The 18,246-nt window shown below is 41.5% G+C and overlaps 5 protein-coding genes and 1 pseudogene across 5 annotated transcripts; 1 reads left to right on the top strand and 5 right to left on the bottom strand.

Moving 5' to 3' along the window:
• Positions 1-2,086: 2,086 nt before the first annotated feature.
• LOC145959802 (uncharacterized) lies at positions 2,087-3,319 on the bottom strand. Its single transcript, XM_083078967.1, has 2 exons — positions 2,343-3,319; positions 2,087-2,245 (listed from the first exon to the last, which is right to left on the bottom strand). Exon 1 carries the CDS (start codon positions 2,846-2,848, stop codon positions 2,363-2,365), a length of 486 nt encoding a protein of 161 aa, XP_082935093.1. The 5' UTR covers positions 2,849-3,319; the 3' UTR covers positions 2,087-2,245; positions 2,343-2,362.
• A 27-nt stretch (positions 3,320-3,346) lies between these two features.
• On the bottom strand, positions 3,347-5,104 carry LOC145959801 (uncharacterized). The gene is made up of 2 exons (XM_083078966.1): positions 4,031-5,104; positions 3,347-3,949 (listed from the first exon to the last, which is right to left on the bottom strand). Exons 1-2 carry the CDS (start codon positions 4,135-4,137, stop codon positions 3,388-3,390), a joined length of 669 nt encoding a protein of 222 aa, XP_082935092.1. The 5' UTR covers positions 4,138-5,104; the 3' UTR covers positions 3,347-3,387.
• Positions 5,105-7,097: 1,993 nt separating this feature from the next.
• Positions 7,098-8,799, bottom strand: LOC145959800 (uncharacterized). The gene has a single exon (XM_083078965.1). The coding sequence runs from the start codon at positions 8,233-8,235 to the stop codon at positions 7,609-7,611; it is 627 nt and encodes a 208-aa protein (XP_082935091.1). The 5' UTR covers positions 8,236-8,799; the 3' UTR covers positions 7,098-7,608.
• A 108-nt stretch (positions 8,800-8,907) lies between these two features.
• LOC145959799 (uncharacterized) lies at positions 8,908-10,403 on the top strand (annotated as a pseudogene).
• On the bottom strand, positions 9,887-14,405 carry LOC145959798 (uncharacterized). Its single transcript, XM_083078964.1, has one exon. It carries the CDS (start codon positions 13,708-13,710, stop codon positions 12,316-12,318), a length of 1,395 nt encoding a protein of 464 aa, XP_082935090.1. The 5' UTR covers positions 13,711-14,405; the 3' UTR covers positions 9,887-12,315.
• LOC145960252 (uncharacterized) lies at positions 14,388-16,196 on the bottom strand. Its single transcript, XM_083079617.1, has 2 exons — positions 14,958-16,196; positions 14,388-14,877 (listed from the first exon to the last, which is right to left on the bottom strand). The coding sequence occupies exons 1-2, from the start codon at positions 16,079-16,081 to the stop codon at positions 14,388-14,390; spliced, it is 1,614 nt and encodes a 537-aa protein (XP_082935743.1). The 5' UTR covers positions 16,082-16,196.
• Between the last annotated feature and the right edge of the window lie 2,050 nt (positions 16,197-18,246).

Raw genomic sequence — 18,246 nt, 5'->3', positions numbered from 1 at the left:
TTCTAAAATATGCATGTCTTTTTATTCTAGAAAATACTGTCGGTAACATAACTATAAGTGTTGGTAATGTACCGACACTTTTAGTTATGTTAAAATGAGGGCGCCTACCCGTCGGAGTTCGGCTGCGACTCCGGCATCCTCTTAAGAGGAGTTGACGATGACTATGACGACGTTTCTTAATCGAAATTTTCACATTTCAGACTTTGCATCATGATATCTCCGTTTACAGAGCACGTAGCGCAAAAATAAAAACACTTTTATTATTTAATTTAAACCCAAGCTATCGATTAATTCTACTAAGAACTCGATCCGTTGAGCGGTTATATGAGAAATAAAAATATCGAGTTATAATCTCAATCCGACTCGCGTAATAATACACGGAGTGCATTTTTTTGCTTACGCTGGGACTTAGCAAAGACACTACCGTGTCTCTTGATGTTTATTTTTATCTGTAGTAATAACTATGTAGAAGTAATAACTATGTAGAAGTTCGCAACTGCAACTGCAGTTCTACACCTATTTCGAAATTCTTAACAAAACTAAACAGTAATCTAGAAATAATTTTAAAGCTCACAGTGACATGATAACAAGCAAATGTAAACAAAAAGAAATTCTTGGCGAAACTGAATAATATTCAAGAAACGTATTGATAATGATAAAATAACGAGCAAATATAAACAAAAAAAATATAAATAAAAGTAGGATATAAAAAATGATACAAGTATCCAAATTATGATATTTCAAAATTACATATTTCAGGAACTGAAAAAGCGCTACAAAATTCAAAGAGTGTATTTACTTAGGAATATGTACAGTGCGCGTCAATGATCCTGTCCTACGCGGGGCAAGGAGAGCTCAAAACTGGCCAATCAGCCAGTGTCACGTTGCCGGCTGATAGGCCACTTCTACGCCCCCTTGCCCCATCTAGGACAGGATCATTGACGCGCACTGTACACCTTACAATGCGTGCGTGCGTGCGTGCGTGCGTATACAGGGTGTTTCGTTTAATCGCCCCAGGCAAATATCTCGAAAAATATGGAAATCATGAAAAAATGTTATGGACAAAAGTTGTTTGGTTTCGAGGGGACCATAAGATGGTATCATTGGTTTGACCTTGAAGAGTTATTTGAAGGTCACATGAAGGTCACCTTCAATTTCTTAAACGTAACCTACTATTTTTCATTGCATATTCTTGTAGCTTATCTCGAGAGCTTTCCAAAACACTATAATTAAGTACCTTTTCGTTAAGTACTTTTTGAGTTATGAGGCTTGAAATAATTTCTTAATTTTACATAAACCGTAAAATATCTTGTAAAATATTCATTTCTCGATTATCTTATCTTAATACTTTTACGTACAAAATAATGAGGGGAATCAATTGGTGCAAAGAAAACACATAGTTGTTTTGAAGAAAAAATATGTAATTTGCAATTAACAATTCCATATTTTTTCTTAAAAACAACTATGTGTTTTCTTTACACCAATTGATTACTCTCATTATTTTGTACATAAAAGTATTAAGGTAAGATAATCGAAAAATGAATATTTTACAAGATATTTTACGGTAGTAGTTAGCACTAGGAGAATTCTAACGCAGGGATCTCAGGGGGGTGAGGGGCGAGGGGATCTCAGCGGCGCGGGGGAATGACGTCACGCAGGATGGAGGGGGGATGACGTCACGTGGGACGGAGGGAATTTCTATGGCGCGGGGGCTGCGGGGCGGGGGACGCACGTATAAACAAAAATGGCGGTATTCCTATGAAGAAGATTTTGGGTCTCTCTCTATTCCTCCCTCTCTCTCGCTCTCTCTCTTTATCCCTTTATATTTCTATCCCTCTCTCTCTCTCCCTCTCCATCCCTCTATCCCTCTATCTATCTCTTTATCCCTTTTATCTCTCTTTCTCTCTGTATTATCGCAAGTATACAATATTAGTCATAAACTTATATTTTGAGATATTTCGTGGTCCGACGTTTTCGAGCAATCTGTGAATCATAGCGAGATAACAACACATTTTTGAGATATTATACAATATTACCAGTTAACAAACAATATAAATAGAAGTTTTCTTTGAAGGATTGGGTGGATGGAAATGTGTGCGAAGAAAAATTACGTCATGATTTTGTTACAATTAAAAATATATATATAATTTATTTAAATGTGTGTTTAATAAAAAGTATACAATATAAAAAAATAATAATAATAATATATAAAATAGACCGTCGGGCTATGTTGGGGAAGCCGTTTCTGAAAACAGAAGAAAACATACGCATTTCATTAGTTTAAATTATTTTAATAATTTATTTTAAAATACTTTTGATATATAATAAATTAAGATACTTACAATGTTATCCATCATCTATTTTAATTTGTGCAAATAGGGCACATGTTGCAGGCCAATATTTGATTCAAAGATCTTCTGCACTCTTTGCATGACATATTTTCCAAATGTTCATAATATGTGCATCTATGTTCCCGAACAATACCAGCTTCTAAGAACAGGAATGATAATCTGTAGAAGCACTCGGTACAATATTTGGACTCATCTTTTACATAGTAGTAAGATATACAACATATCTTCGTGTGATCCAATGCCATTATTTCAGTCAAGTCTAAATTTCGATGTTTAGTGTGTATTAGTTCATCACTACTATCACTCTCATAATCACTGTCTGCTATGGGTTCTATTTCTATTTCCTCGTCTGATTCATAGAGATTATCATCTTCCATCTCTCTCCTCTCTCTCTCCTCTCTCTCTATCTCCATCCTCTCCGCCACAACTGGATCCATCCAATCGTAATCATCATCATCAGTATCGTCGTCGATGATAATTATGTTTTCTTCAGCCATTGCACAAAACCACCGAAACACAGAAGAGCAACGAAAGAAATGATACTCTAGTGCAGCAGACTACCGAAACACAGAAGAGCAACGAAAGAAATGATACTCTAGTGCAGCAGAGTCCTCTTCATTATATTTTTTTTTTAACATACACAATATAAATAGAAGTATTCTTTGGAGAATTGGGCGGATGGAAGTACGTAGATAACAACACATTTTTTGAAATATTTCGGGGTCCGACGTTTTCGAGCAATCTATGAATCATAGCGAGATAACAACACATTTTCAACCCTAGGTTCAGTTACAAAAGAATTTTTATTTTGTGCCTCCAACAATCTCTGAATATCCCTCTCTCTTTCTCTCTTTATCCCTTTTATCTCTCTCTGTCATCTCTGTATTATCGCAAGTATACAATATTACCAGTTAACAAACAATATAAATAGAAATATTCTTTGAAGGATTGGGTGGATGGAAATGCGTGCGAAGAAATTACGTCATGAATTTGACTTAAAACTCTTTATTTATATTTTATATATTTTTCTTACGTACTATGGACTAAAAACTAAAGCTGCCAGTTCGCAATCGACGAGTTGATGCTTGTTGAAAGCAGCACTCGCGCGTATTACATTTGATATTTCTTTCGGATTTATTACAGTGGACGCGATATTGGAGAATTGCGTAAACTTGACATCAACTGTTTGGATAATTTTATCCAATCGATCAAAAGTTACATCTATGCAGTGATCGAGATCGAACATGCGATGTAACGTCGATTCGACCATCATCAAGCATACGTTTGAAGATTCGAGACTTATGAGTTTGACGTCGTTAATCGTACGAACTCTCACTGTTAGCGGTCCAACGCTTATGAAATTGAAGTCATCTTTAGAGTCGTTCCGAAGGAAATTTTGAATATTACGACGTTGCTCGTAGAGTCCCTTCCACGTTTCGAGAGATAATATCAGTTCCTTTCCTCGATGATCTCCTATGGCAATCTCCACGTAACTCGGTGGACCCACGTTGATACCAATGTCGAGGAATTTGAATCCCGTAGCTGTCAATGCGTATCGTCTACCTAGTATACGAACCGCACGACGTTCCAACGAAATGCTACAGAAAAATTAAAATTAAATAATAGTAATACAATTTGTAAAAATATAAAAATAGAAAGAAGTTAAACGAAAAACTTACTCGTCACATTTGTTCTCAAACGATCGAGTTTTATCACGACTCGATACGTAATTATTCACGCGTCTTCCGACGCCGCTGCCGCTGCTGCTTCTTTCGACGTAGTACATTTCTCTGGGAGTTATGAAAAGTGAACCACGAGAGCGGTGTTAACGCGACACTGATCGTATAAGAAATAACCGAGTATGGATGACGCTCATCTTCCAAAAGTATAATGTGGTGGAGGGATTAATACTTCTAACGTTTTGAGTTTTAGGAGAAGGGGAGATAACGCTCAGACAAAAAATTCTTAGAAACGCATGGAAAGGTTTAGGGAGGGGAAATAAGAGATAAAACATATTAATGTTTACATATTTTATTTTCTTGCAATTCTTTCAGGCGTTGCGACCACCAGTTAAATATTTTAAATACATTTTGTAATGCACAATTCTTAACATGTTTTCCACATCGCATACTATTGGTAATATCTAATTTATTTAGAGAATCAATATCTTCATAGTCAGCATCTAAAGTTTCAATAATATAGCCGTTTCCCACATCGCCTAGTATATCGGTCAACCATTTTCGCTTTTCAAGTCCTTTAACGTACACGACAGACGATTCTTCTTCTTCTTCTTCGTGTATCATACCAACGATAGCTGTTGTAATTACACGCTGAGCCAAGCCATACGGAACGTTTCCGTCTTCCCATTGTAATCCGTGATGATTTCTAATCACCCATGAGACTTGACATCGCTCAGATTTTGTTAGCACGCTCCACGGTACAGGACTTGCGAAAAAATAATGCGAGAGAACATATCCCTTCCTCAGGACTGCCGCTTCTTTCACGACAAAATTTCTCCCGACAATAAATCCTTGCAGATCCACAAACGTTGGTATAGACATGACGAGATCTCTCTCTTTCTCTCTTCGATACGTCAGTCGAGAGGAATGGCAAACTCTAAAATCATCTCGCAGCACTTTGATTTATATCCTCCTCCTCCTCCTCCTCCCCTCTCTTGTGTCGATGTTATCGCTTAGGTGATTTTGCGTACAACGTTGGTCAACGGATTGTACTGGATCACACGATCGTGTATGATGAGACAGTACGCAGTAGTATTCGCCGGTACGTTCTCTTTACATTCGAATTCCAATCTCACATCCACCGTTGCGCTCTTGACCGATTCGTTTTGTCGAGAACAATCGATAATCACGAACGGACCGAGTTCTTGAAACGTATAGACGGAGAGACTCGGCTCGAGATACTCGTATCCGTAATAGTTCTTGCAGAAGCGCGCGTACGTGTCGTACAGAATGGACCATCTGTTTTTATCGAAATCCAGGTTCATATCGTCATACGGATAACATTCCGAGTTCAGATAAAGTTTCACATTGATCAATTTGCAGTCGTCGAATTGAGATACATTCTTAGACAAGGCATTCTTCCGGCCTGTTTGCAGGGCGAAGACAACGTAGCGTGGTTTCTCCAGCTGAGTCGAGGTCTTAATGGCCCACGAATGCTTCGTTGTAAGCTGCAATAGCGGATACTCGTACAGATCCCACGAGCGAAAACCCATGCTGAGATATCGTCCGCTTTCCAGAGCACGCAGCATCGACAGTTTTTCGATCTCGCTCAACAGCACGTGAGGCATTCGCCATTGTATCTTGAATATGGTCATCACAGGCTCCAGCGTTGAACTTCCAACCAGACAATTATTATCGTTGCGCGATCGTATTAAGATCAATTCGTGACGAGCGTTAATCACCACTCGTTTATAATCCTCGCAAAATCCCAATAACATGTGGAGCGGTACGCAAAAATTGAAATGACCATGCGAATAGGTCGGCGGCTCCCAGCCGGCGTTTTTCATAATCACAATTCTATCGGATGATACCGTTACATAGTTTTTGAGCGTAGTAGTTATTCCTACGTTTCTATTGCGATCAATCTCAACGCCATCGAGTTCGTATCGAATCTCATCGAACATGAATGCGACGCAATTATGTCCCAGTATCACATCACTTTCTCCTTCAACTGTTGTTCTGTTTTTCGTTAGTTGTCCCTCGATGTATAGGAAACTCTCGTACGGCAGCGTATACAGATCCTGTTGTTGTATGGGTATTCTTATCTCGTCACTGTGTCCGAACGTTGTATTGGCGAACGGGTTATACGTGTGAGTCTCGATCTTGACGATACGGTTGTCAAAGATCGGTTCATCACCGATGTTGAGAATGTCGGTCATCGTTCAGCTGTTTCGCACCGCAAATCCCAAAGATTGTAAAAACGCAACGTTCGATGCGCTGAGTTTCTTTTTCTTGGATGATTTGATATTAGCAAACGTCGACGTTGTTGTTGTTGTTGTTGTTGGTGGTGGTGTTGCTGGTCTCGTAAAGATTGCGTTATCTCTCACGTCTTTCGATCCGTTCAATACGAGCATCTCATACGTCGCATACGTACATGCAATCTTACGGTGATCTCTTCTCCTCGAAAATCGAGCAATCGTCCGTTCTGGTCGACAACGCGTAACGTTAAATCCGTAATGCTCCGCGCGATGATCGGCAGGTAAATGATCTGTGCAGGCGTTTCCGATATCTTATATCCCGGTGGTACCCTCGGTGAAAATTCATGTATCGTATGAACGAGTATGCCGTTGTTGTACGCACCCGCGGTCACGTTACACTCTATACGGATAATATTCACGTTGAGAATGTTAATCGGCAGGTTTGATTCGTACCATTTTCGCGGCTCGAGAATACCATTCGAGAATCCTAGCAGCGATCCAATGTTGACGGGTTTGGTAAAGTTTATTCTGTAGGCACATTTGATCTCGCTCCTCATTGTATTGTAATTAGCGCGGAGCACTATCGGATATTCATCATCATCTTCATAGTCATCGCCGTCAATGTGTTTCTCATCGCGATGTTTCCGTGAAATTGCATGTTTCAAAAATTCATGTATATTTTGCAACTCATACGATCCCTCGGGAATCGTAATTTCTTCGTCGTCTTTGCCAAAGTAAAATTTATTATTCGAGGAATTCACATTCGGTATCGTGTGATAAGTCTCAAAATCCGTTAGACCGAACTCGTATTCGCCGTCGCTCAAATCTACGGTGGGAAAGAAGTTTGCCGTGAGAACGCTACTCTTCCCAGTCAACGTGAATGTCATAGACATGTCGACGAAACTGTTTAACGAATACTGAGTTAAATAGCGCAATATCTGTCTTTAAATTCACATGCATCGACCGTTCGAAGAAACTGCAAGCACAATTGTCCGCAGATGCTCTGATCGTAAGTTTGAACAGGTGTGTAATTGTACTGTATCTTCGTTACGTTTCGTCCGAGATATCGCACCAATTCATTCGGCGGTCGAAGATTGCCGAAACTGTCGAAATATATAGCGCGATTCCCCCTCTTTGCATACGCTACCCAATGAGTACCTGGTCCTTCGACGCTATCCAAATTTACGATGCCGCTCTCGTTTCGATATATACCACCGATCGGTAAAGAGTCGCGCATGAAAACACCTCTAAAATATGGAATGCGCATACGTTTTGCCAATTGTAGCAATTGTACGTTGGTAGTTGCGCCCTGCGGCATTTTTAGCGTCTCTTTGACGTTTTTTTTTTTCTCCTTGTTGAGGCTCCTCGTCCGTATTTGTAAGGAGCGAGATATAATCCGTGACCTTCCATGGCGCGATTGTGACGTAGCATCTCTTGCAACTGACGTTGCGCGGCTTTTCCGTCGTTCACCACTTTCGCTACACCAGCCGCTCCACCGATCAGGGATCCGAGCGCACCCAACATTGGTAGAATCGGCAATACACCGCCGCATTTCGCTACCGGAAGTATCCGTTTCTTCACCGTTCTTTTCTTCGTCTTCGTCTTCAGACCCATACCGAGCTTCGTCTTGGCTTTCATCGCTGCCCAGACAGTTGTGGCGGCGGCTCTCTCACCGAGAGTCGAATCTTTCGCAACGATGCGATTCCGCGCTTTCTCAGCGAGTATCCTATCCGCCGCGTGTCTCTCGGTGAGATCGTTGCTCCGAGAGTATGCTATATCGTGTTCGCGACACGCCGCGTCCAATGGGTTGACACCTCGATCGCCTCTGACTAATCGCTTTTGCAACCGCGTGCCTGGTCCGCAAAACTGATAGCCGGGAATATGGAATTCGATCGGAAGTGCGTTTATCGCGTGATTTAATAGGCCTCTACCTATTTTCGTTGACATTCGCCGCAATTCTTTATCAACGGCGCCGGACCGTCGATGTGCGTTTCCTGACACGGCTGATTGTAGTGTTCGTAACAGCGACGATACGTCTGAACCTCCGGATCCGCTTTTATGTGTTCCGGAAGTTTGTCCCACACGTAGTGGACGTAATCACCGCACGTTCTCAATAGAACTGCTTTCGACACAAATTGTAGCTGTTCGACGCTCAAATCGCGAATATCGGAAGGATTTGTTAGCAGGATGAACATTTTTTCTCTACTGAGCGACTCGTGATTTCGCGCACCTATAAATAGGCAGGCGTTCGATCCAATCAGCAGTGTTGAAAAAATGAGATTCGTACGACAACCTTTGACGATATGCGTGACAAATTGCGACGACAGATTACGATCAATGGAGGACAACGCGGAGATGCGCAGGCATGGTACGATGCTACCGACTACTATACGCGCGATCGTTTGCGGCCCCTCGAATTGTGGTAAAACCAACGTTCTGATAAGTCTACTGGAAAGTCCGCATGGTGTACGTTTCGAGAACGTGTACGTGTACTCGAAGTCGCTGCAACAGCCGAAATATCGATATCTGGAGAATTTATTGACGCCGATTGACGAAATCGGTTATTTTACGTTCTCCAATAACAGTAACGTCATTCCACCGAGCGAGGCACGTCCAAACTCGATTTTCGTCTTCGATGACGTGGCGTGCGACAAGCAAAATACGATAAGAGAGTACTTCTCAATGGGTCGTCACTCGAACGTCGACTGCTTCTATCTCTGTCAGACGTACGCGAGAATACCAAAACATCTTATACGCGACAACGCGAACCTGCTGATCTTGTTTAAACAGGACGGTACCAACTTGAAACACGTGTACAACGATCACGTGAATACCGACATGTCGTACGGGGATTTCAGTGAATTATGTCGTACTTGTTGGCAACAAAAGTATGGATTCCTAGTGATAGATAAGGACAGCTCATTTACGAACGGGCGATACAGAAAAGGATTTAACGTGTTCGCGATACCGCAAAACGATTAGTCGCTGCCGACACACTCTGTCGACATGGCTGAAAACAATAATATTCGCGAGCGTGAAAAGATTGCGAGGGAGATTGAGAAAACGAGCGAATCGATCCGCAAGAAACATCGCGCTTTGAAGACCGGTAAGATCGACGACGATATCGCGGTCAAGACCCATTTTAGGCCTATTATCGAGCCACTACAAAAAATCGTCGACAACTCTAGCTTAATCGCGGTGAAAAACGAGCCGGAGAGTAACGCTGACGCTATAATTAAAACGTTACCCATCAAGCGGTACAAGGAGGAAGAGGAAGAGGAGGAGGAGGAGGAGGATACGACACCGAAAAAGAGACAACGATTGAAGGCGAATCGTTTATCGACACCGCATACATCGGATGAACCGCTGATAACCTCCACACCGTCCGCGACAACGAGAATCGTACAACCCACGATACCCGAATCACTCGCAATCGAAAATGTTTTCGAAACCACGGGCAACCCGCTCGAATCACCATCTGTTCGAAACATGTTACAAACGTTGGAAGGTCAAAAAATGTTACGAGAGCACTTCGGGCCACTGGCACAAAAGTACATGGGCGCTCTCCTTAGTGGCGATAAAAAAAACAGATCGATCACGTGTACGGTGTCTATTTCGACGAGAATGAAATGTGGCTCGGTAACAAACGATTCGACATCGGCGCAGATGACTCTATAATCATAGACAAAGTGAGGTACATTGGTACACCTGGATTATACGAGTTGATCTTCAAGAGAATTCCCGATGATGACATATACACTGAGGACGATATGCAAAAATATAAGAGCATATTAATGGCGACGAGTGCGCATAAACGTCAATATGATGCGCAAGGTCAATTAAAGAGCAACAGGGGATACAAGTATAAACACATAATTGCACCGTTGATGTCGATCGAATTGAAAAAGAAAAAATGCGGTACGGGAGTATTCATGCCTCGCGCGATGACGCTAACCGACAATAAGATCGATTACGTGCACTGGGACGATCCCAACGAGCTAGTGGATCGTCTACGATTGCTCGACGCTTCGCGCCGAGCTGGCCACAACGCTCACGACAACGAGATCCTGTCGATTATAGAGGAACTTCGCGAAGTCGGCCTTATTATAAATTAAACGGTGTCTCGACGAAACTAATCAGTCGATCGACGTCACTCGCATCGAGAAAAAAATGCCCATCAACAAATTTGGATTATTCGAACAGAGAAATGAAGCAATTAGAACTAGCGATCATTGGGGTAAATCGGTGACAAGTTACTTGCGTCAAAACGCTCTGTGTCGCGTCGCTACGTACTATGACGCGAGGTCGCGCAAGATTCGCCGTGTAGCGCAACCTGAGGCTGATACCGATGCAGTCAACAAACTGTACGTGGAACAATGCGTTAAAACGTTGAAGAATCAGCAGAAAGAATCAGACGAGAAGCTGACTGCGTTCGAGAAGGATGTGCGAGCTTTGCAGACTGCGATAAACGAGCTTCGGCGTGCGATTAACACTAATTCAGAAACGGCTATCAACCTGTAATGAGCGGCTGTAGTGAACGGTTTAGGAACGGCTATTGTACAATTATTAAACATCTACAAAGGTTTATCGAACGGGTTGGGAACGGCTATCGAACAGCTAGAACGGTTATCGAACAGCTATGAGCATCTACAAAGGTTTATCGAACGGGTTGGGAACGGCTATCGAACAGCTATGAATGGCTATCGAACGGCTATGAACGGCTATCGAACAGCTTTGAACGGCTATCGAACGGGCCAGGAACGTCTAGCAACGAATGATAAAACGCACGGTGATACTCGAGGCACACATCGTTTGATCGACGAATCGAAACAACGATGGATCGGCGATCGGGAATAACCGAGGAAGTGAAGAAACAACATAGTTTAGAGAAACGGCAGTTGGTGAACGAATTGCACGCGCCGGCGAGAAAAAATTTTCCCCGAAGACACGTCATAGTGCGGGGATACGATGACCTGTGGCAAGCTGACATTGTCGAGATGCGTCCGTACTCTCGTTTCAACAGAGGTTACCACTACATACTCACAGTCATAGATGCGTTGAGCAAGCACGCGTGGGCCATACCACTCAAGAGTAAAGGTGGAAGCGAGACAGCTGACGCTATCGCCGAGATAATTCGAGATAGCAAAAGATGTCCGAAAAACTTACAGACTGATATGGGGAAGGAATTTTATAACGCTGACGTGCAACGGCTCATGCGGAAACATGACATCAATCACTATTCTACATATTCGGTATTGAAGGCATCGATCGTTGAGCGATTCAATCGCACGCTGAAAAACGACATGTGGAAGATGTTTACGCTGAACGGATCTTACAAGTGGATCAGCGCGTTGCCGCGACTCGTATCGGATTACAACGCGCGCAAGCATCGAACAATCGGTATGCGACCCGTCGACGTTACTCCCGCGATCGCTGAAAGACTCTTGGCTACTGTGTACAACCATGTAAATATCGCGGGTCCGGCGAAATTCAAAGTAGGTGACTCGGTACGCGTTAGCAAGTACAAGACAGTTTTCGAGAAAGGTTACACGCCAAATTGGACAACCGAAGTGTTTAAAATTGCAAAAGTACAACATACTAATCCCGTAAGCTATCTACTGGAGGATTATCGCAAAAAATCTATTGCTGGAGCGTTCTACGAGTACGAGTTGCATCGCGCGAATTATCCGGACGTGTATCTCGTGGAGAAAATACTGCGTAGGAGGGGTAACGAGGTTTACGTGAAATGGTTGGGATTTGACAATTCGCACAATTCTTGGATACATAAGGACAATGTGATTTAATTCATACAAATTGTATTTATTTTTAAATTTAAGAAAAAATATGTACAACATATAAAAAATATACATGAAATATATAAAAATACAAAAATCTTTATTAATACATCCTTTCCAATAATCGTATATAATACAATATATGAAATACATATACATATGAGATACATATACAAAAATAATATCTGACATTATATCACATACTATATTACATTACATTATATATATTATATTATAAGGGTATCCTATAATGTCCCCATGGTAATGTGTCGGTCGAATCAGGTACGATATACCGCTTGTCATCGTACGGACTCAGAGCAATTTTCGTCTCGCGGACGGTATACACTTTGTGCAATTTCGATCTTATGCAAGATTGCTGTCGTGTCATTTCTATTTCGTCATTCAGACACCGCGTGTAATCGTCGAATGTTATCGTTCTCGCAACAACGTTACTTTTGACACCTTTAACCTTCTTCGTATCCTTTTTCCCGTCCACTCTCATCGCATACATTTTTGCTCTAAGCCCGACGAATTCGGTCATTATCGCGCCGTTATTTTCATCTTTCATTAAACCCGGTACTTTTTTATTCACGAGCGGTATACCGTACGCGTTATCAATTGGATAATCGCTCGTATCGAAACTAGCGATATCATGTTTCATATTTTCATAGACATCTTCGCACTCAATGTGGTATATAAGACTGTCTGTGTCGGTGTACATTACCCGGCATTTATCACGATATAGCGGTGACATGTACTCATGATGAAATTCGTACAAGCACGTTTTAGAAATGTCGAGTATGCACATGCCGACATAGATTGGTTTATAAAATTTCACTTCAAGTTTGCGTAATTCTATGGCAACCAAATTTTCCGAAAAGACGCTTCTACTATGAAAATTTGGTTTCGCTATCATTGCTTCTGCTCCGTATCGTCCGTCCCACTTTGTTAATAATTTTACATCGACACGATTACGCACATTTTCCATCGTCTTACCAAATACCGCGTTATTCATCAGTTTATATAAATTTTTTTCAAAATCATTTTTCGCGAGTGTTCTAAACTGTGTATTTAATTCGATATAACTGCGAAGCCACGGAGATTGTGTAAATTGTAATATGCGATGTATTTTTGTAACGCGAAGGTCGTGTCGCGTACATTGCTGTAGGTTACGGTAGTGTATCACGTAACGCTTCTTATCGTATAGCGTTGCGAGGAGTTTGTCTTGCCGCTTGCCGGGCGGCTTGTCGCGTGTCGGGCAAAACGGTAGGTCAATGTGCGTATCGTGAAGATGTTGCGGATACTCGAGATCGACTTCGAGGATATAACCCGTAGGCGAATCTAACGCGATCGATGCTACGTCAAAATTCGACACGTCGTCGACCCATCGAAAATCGGCATAGGGCAACGGTTGACACATTGCCCATCCGTACAAATTATTTACATCGAAATACATCAAGTACGACGATGGTTTCGATGGATCGTACGATTGTTGCATGTACTTGTTATTAGCGCGCGCGTATCTGTTGGAACACTGACTCAGACCACCGCGTATACCGCGTTCGATAAACATGACCATGTCGATGTCGGTAAGCAATTCGAATGTAATCTTTGTATGCTTTAACATGGCATCCCACGTGTATCCGGGAAGAGTATAATAATACGCGGGGTCGAGTCCGTAACTTTTGATGCAACTATCGCGAAAGTTTTCAAAAATATCGGCTAATAACAAGACGTCGATTTTCAGGTACAAATCGCTATACTCGTCTAGCGTTCGAATGGAGAATCGCGTCCAGATGTTCTCGGCGTGCGCGTAATCGCTCTCGGATATAGTTTCACCGGTCAAAGAACTGTAAAACGATTCGCGCGGTGGTAAACACGTATCTTGCAACCTATCTACAGAGTCGACGTATTCGTACGGAAAGACGCCTTTCCGTGTTAATAAACTGAAATTTTCTGCAGATAAATTTTGAAATTCTGATTTTAAAATTTTGAATTTGTCTTTGTCTAGATAAGATGCCAATTTGTCGAGACTTGCCGTAAGAAATTTGTACGAATCGATAAAACTTAATTTTATATAATTTTTCCAATTGTCTTGTGCAACTTTAACAGTTTTTGTAAACGATATATATTTTTCCTTGGTTATTGGAAGTAATTCGATTTCCCCTTCGAACGCTGTGGCTATATCCTCGATAATGAAATGCGCGTCGTAACCTGATAAATTGTGGAAGACTATCGGAATATATAATGATTCTTTGTAATTTAGATTGCAATTTGAGTGCGCGGGACCCCTATATCGTCCGGTCAAATGACAATGATCGCGTACGCGTGTACGTCTTCTTGCGTAAACGGTTTTTCGCAAATATGGCAATGCGTTGCGCTGTGAAATTTTTCCCACTCGTCCGATGTTAAATTTACCATGGAGACATTTGTAGTCATTAAAATAGTCTTTACACGTAACGCTAAATTTTTAAGTTCTTCGGCGAACCACGCGATACAATCAATACTGCGGCGAGAATGGTACGCGGATAACGAGTCGTCGAACGAACAATGCATATAATACGCTATACTAAATACCTTATGATGCTGATAATTTTTTTCTTCGTCAGTCTTTGTCAACGCACATTCCAAATCGGCATAGATCACAAATGGAAGCCGCTCTTTCCTCGTGTAGTTGTTGAACTCGAGCCACTTGTCCTTATCGCTCGGCAATCGGATAGCGCAGTCGTTTATTTTTCCGCAGTCTACCGTATGTGACTGCAACTTGTCCTCCGATCCGAAATAGTGCAAGCATCTGTAAAAGAATATTTAAATTAAAGATTTATGCAATGCATTATATTTTATAATTACATAAATTATTCAAATTATACATACCGATCACAGATATATCTTCGGCCGTTGTGTTTGCTCAGTTGCGAGCTCACGAGCCGGGATAAGTTCTTGATCCATGCGAAATGTCCGACGCTGTTACCGTCTTCCACATACAACAGGTTGACGTGTTTATCCCGTTTCTGCTCCGAAAGACGTATCGGGACAATGCTGTTTTCTTTCTCGATGCTGTACACGTTGATGGAGATATTGTTTATATGTTCAAACTTTTTTAGTTGGTTCAACGTCATCGGAAACTCAATATTTTGTACATTTAACACCGTCGTATAGTGGGGATATGAAGATTCCCGATTTGTGTCTCTTTCAGCGGGGTATAGAGCGGCCACCACTGCCCACGCGAAACACGCATTGTCTCTAGATTGTACATTAATTACAGCTCTCTTCATCATAATTTCTCGCGGCAATTTAATATAACATCCCGCGCGCATAGGATTATACTTATTTATATTTACAGTTAAATTCTGTATTCGCGACAATGCCCAGCCACTATCGCGTTCCTGAAATTCTTCTAGCAATGCTAGAGTGGGCTCGATAACGCTGCGCTCGTACCACTCGTGTAAATCAGACGTGCGAAAGAGTTCACAGTTTCTCGTATTGATACTTTTATTCGCACGCTTATCACCCGACACAAATTCACCGTTGAATATAGTGTTCAATTTTACACTGTTGTATCTTCTTATAACGTCTTGCACTTGCTCGAGCACGATGTCTTTGGCGTCCTCGAGAAATTGACGAGGTTCGATATGGTTTGCGTTAATCACAGCACCGGTTAGAATACGGTTATCGAACGCGGTATCAATCTCGCGCCACACAAGTTCATTTTGATGCGCGCTACATCCGGCACCCGCGTTATTGTCGCCACTGTAATTACCACCACTGGGCATAAACTGTCTCTGCAATCGAGTCTTTGCACCTTCGAGTCGCGCGATTCGAGCAATCAGCGATTGTCGATTCCCGATCGATAATCGCGGTCGTTTGATCCGACTTTGCTCTTCCAGCGACTCGATGTACTCGTTGCATCGTTGTAGCCATGCAAAATATTCGCCCAAGGTGGCAATTTGGCGGGACCGCTCCACCAGGTCGCATTCAGTCTGCTCGACGTTTTCCATTTCTTCACAGAGTGCAAATTGGGCACATATTGCACGGAAATCTTATATACAACGGCTCGCTACAACTTGAACAGAATCGGCCATCCATCGCATCAAGTGTCTCAATTTTATGCTTTCGAACAGCGTACATCATTTGGCTATCCACGCCTTGCAATGCAATCATACACGAAGGACATACAGCTAAAGCACCACCCGTGGAATAATAAAAGTATATGATACAAAATTTTGTACTACGTGCGTTTAAAGCATTAATTTCCGCAACAGACACTATTTTCTCTCTGAATTCCGTGGAGTTCTCACTGCAGTCACTAATGCAATCACTGTCAGATGACAACGCGTGGTCTTCCATTTTTATATTATCACACAACACTGACAGAACATTACTTTCTGACAGAACACTATAATTTTTGACTATACTTTTGCTATACCGTCGTGTCGATGCGCTTTCAAATCACGTACTATGATCTGATGCGCTTCGATCCTTCTTATATTCAACCAACAAACTTTCAGAGATTGTTGAAGGCACAAAAGAAAAAAAATTTTGTAACTGAACCTAGGGTTGAAAATGTGTTGTTATCTCGCTATGATTCACAGATTGCTCGAAAACGTCGGACCCCGAAATATCTCAAAAATGTGTTGTTATCTACGTATTTCCATCCGCCCAATCCTTCAAAGAATACTTCTATTTATATTGTGTATGTTAAAAAAATATAATGAAGAGGACTCTGCTGCACTAGAGTATCATTTCTTTCGTTGCTCTTCTGTGTTTCGGTGGTCTGCTGCACTAGAGTATCATTTCTTTCGTTGCTCTTCTGTGTTTCGTTAGTCTTGTGCAATGGCTGAAGAAAACGTAATTATCATCGACGACGATACGGATGATGATTACGATTATTGGATGGATCCAGTTGTGGCGGAGCGGATGGAGATAGAGAGAGAGGAGAGAGAGAGGAGAGAGATGGAAGATGATGGATCTGATATAGAACCCTTGGCGAAGGACAGTGATTATGATAGTGACAATAGTGTCGATATTCTTGATGAACGGTTACAAAAGAAACAGCGAGATTTAAGCATATCTGAAATAATGACATACAATCAAGCAACAAAGATATGTTGCATTTCATATTACTACATGGAAAATGGATTAAAATTTTGTATCGAATGCTTTCTAGAAGCACCGGATCAGTATGAAGAAACTAGTGCTGTTCGAGAACATAGAACCATAGCTTATGTTCATTTGGAAAATATGTCATGCAAAGAGTGCAGAAGATCTTTGAATCAAATATTGGCCTGCAACATGTGCCCTATTTGCACAAATTAAAATAGATGATGGATAACATTGTAAGTATCTTAATTTATTATATATCAAAAGTATTTTAAAATAAATTATTAAAATAATTTAAACTAATGAAATGCGTATGTTTTCTTCTGTTTTCAGAAACGGCTTCCCCAACATAGCCCGACGGTCTATTTTATATATTATTATTATTATTTTTTTATATTGTATACTTTTTATTAAACACACATTTAAATAAATTATATATATATTTTTAATTGTAACAAAATCATGACGTAATTTCTTCGCACGCATTTCCATCCACCCAATCCTTCAAAGAATACTTCTATTTATATTGTTTGTTAACTGGTAATATTGTATATCTCAAAAATGTGTTGTTATCTCGCTATGATTCACAGATTGCTCGAAAACGTCGGACCCCGAAATATCTCAAAATATAAGTTTATGACTAATATTGTATACTTGCGATAATACAGAGAGAAAGAGAGATAAAAGGGTTAAAGAGATAGATAGAGGGATAGAGGGATGGAGAGGGAGAGAGAGAGAGGGATAGAAATATAAAGGGATAAAGAGAGAGAGCGAGAGAGAGAGAGGAATAGAGAGAGACCCAAAATCTTCTTCATAGGAATACCGCCATTTTTGTTTATACGTGCGTCCCCCGCCCCGCAGCCCCCGCGCCATCGAAATTCCCTCCGTCCCGCGTGACGTCATCCCCCCTCCATCCTGCGTGACGTCATTCCCCCGCGCCGCTGAGATCCCCTCGCCCCTCACCCCCCTGAGATCCCTGCGTTAGAATTCTCCTAGTGCCAACTACTTACGGTTTATGTAAATTAAGAAATTATTTCAAGCCTCATAACTCAAAAAGTACTCA

This window comes from Camponotus vicinus, unplaced genomic scaffold (assembly GCF_025532165.1).
Source record: "Camponotus vicinus isolate PSW18456_S1 unplaced genomic scaffold, iyCamVici1.0 SCAF_1, whole genome shotgun sequence".
NCBI lineage: Eukaryota > Metazoa > Arthropoda > Insecta > Hymenoptera > Formicidae > Camponotus > Camponotus vicinus.
Note: the sequence above shows the minus strand (reverse complement) of the source record. Positions and strands in the feature narration are given on the sequence as shown.

Coding starts and splice junctions, on each gene's coding strand:
- LOC145959801 (XM_083078966.1), bottom strand. CDS start 4,137: ATGTACTACGTCGAAAGAAGCAGCAGCGGCAGCGGCGTCGGAAGACGC. Junction 3,950..4,030: donor TTTGAGAACAAATGTGACGA/GTAAGTTTTTCG, acceptor ATTTTTCTGTAG/CATTTCGTTGGAACGTCGTG.
- LOC145959802 (XM_083078967.1), bottom strand. CDS start 2,848: ATGGCTGAAGAAAACATAATTATCATCGACGACGATACTGATGATGAT.
- LOC145959798 (XM_083078964.1), bottom strand. CDS start 13,710: ATGTTAAAGCATACAAAGATTACATTCGAATTGCTTACCGACATCGAC.
- LOC145959800 (XM_083078965.1), bottom strand. CDS start 8,235: ATGTCAACGAAAATAGGTAGAGGCCTATTAAATCACGCGATAAACGCA.
- LOC145960252 (XM_083079617.1), bottom strand. CDS start 16,081: ATGGAAAACGTCGAGCAGACTGAATGCGACCTGGTGGAGCGGTCCCGC. Junction 14,878..14,957: donor CGAAGATATATCTGTGATCG/GTATGTATAATT, acceptor ATTCTTTTACAG/ATGCTTGCACTATTTCGGAT.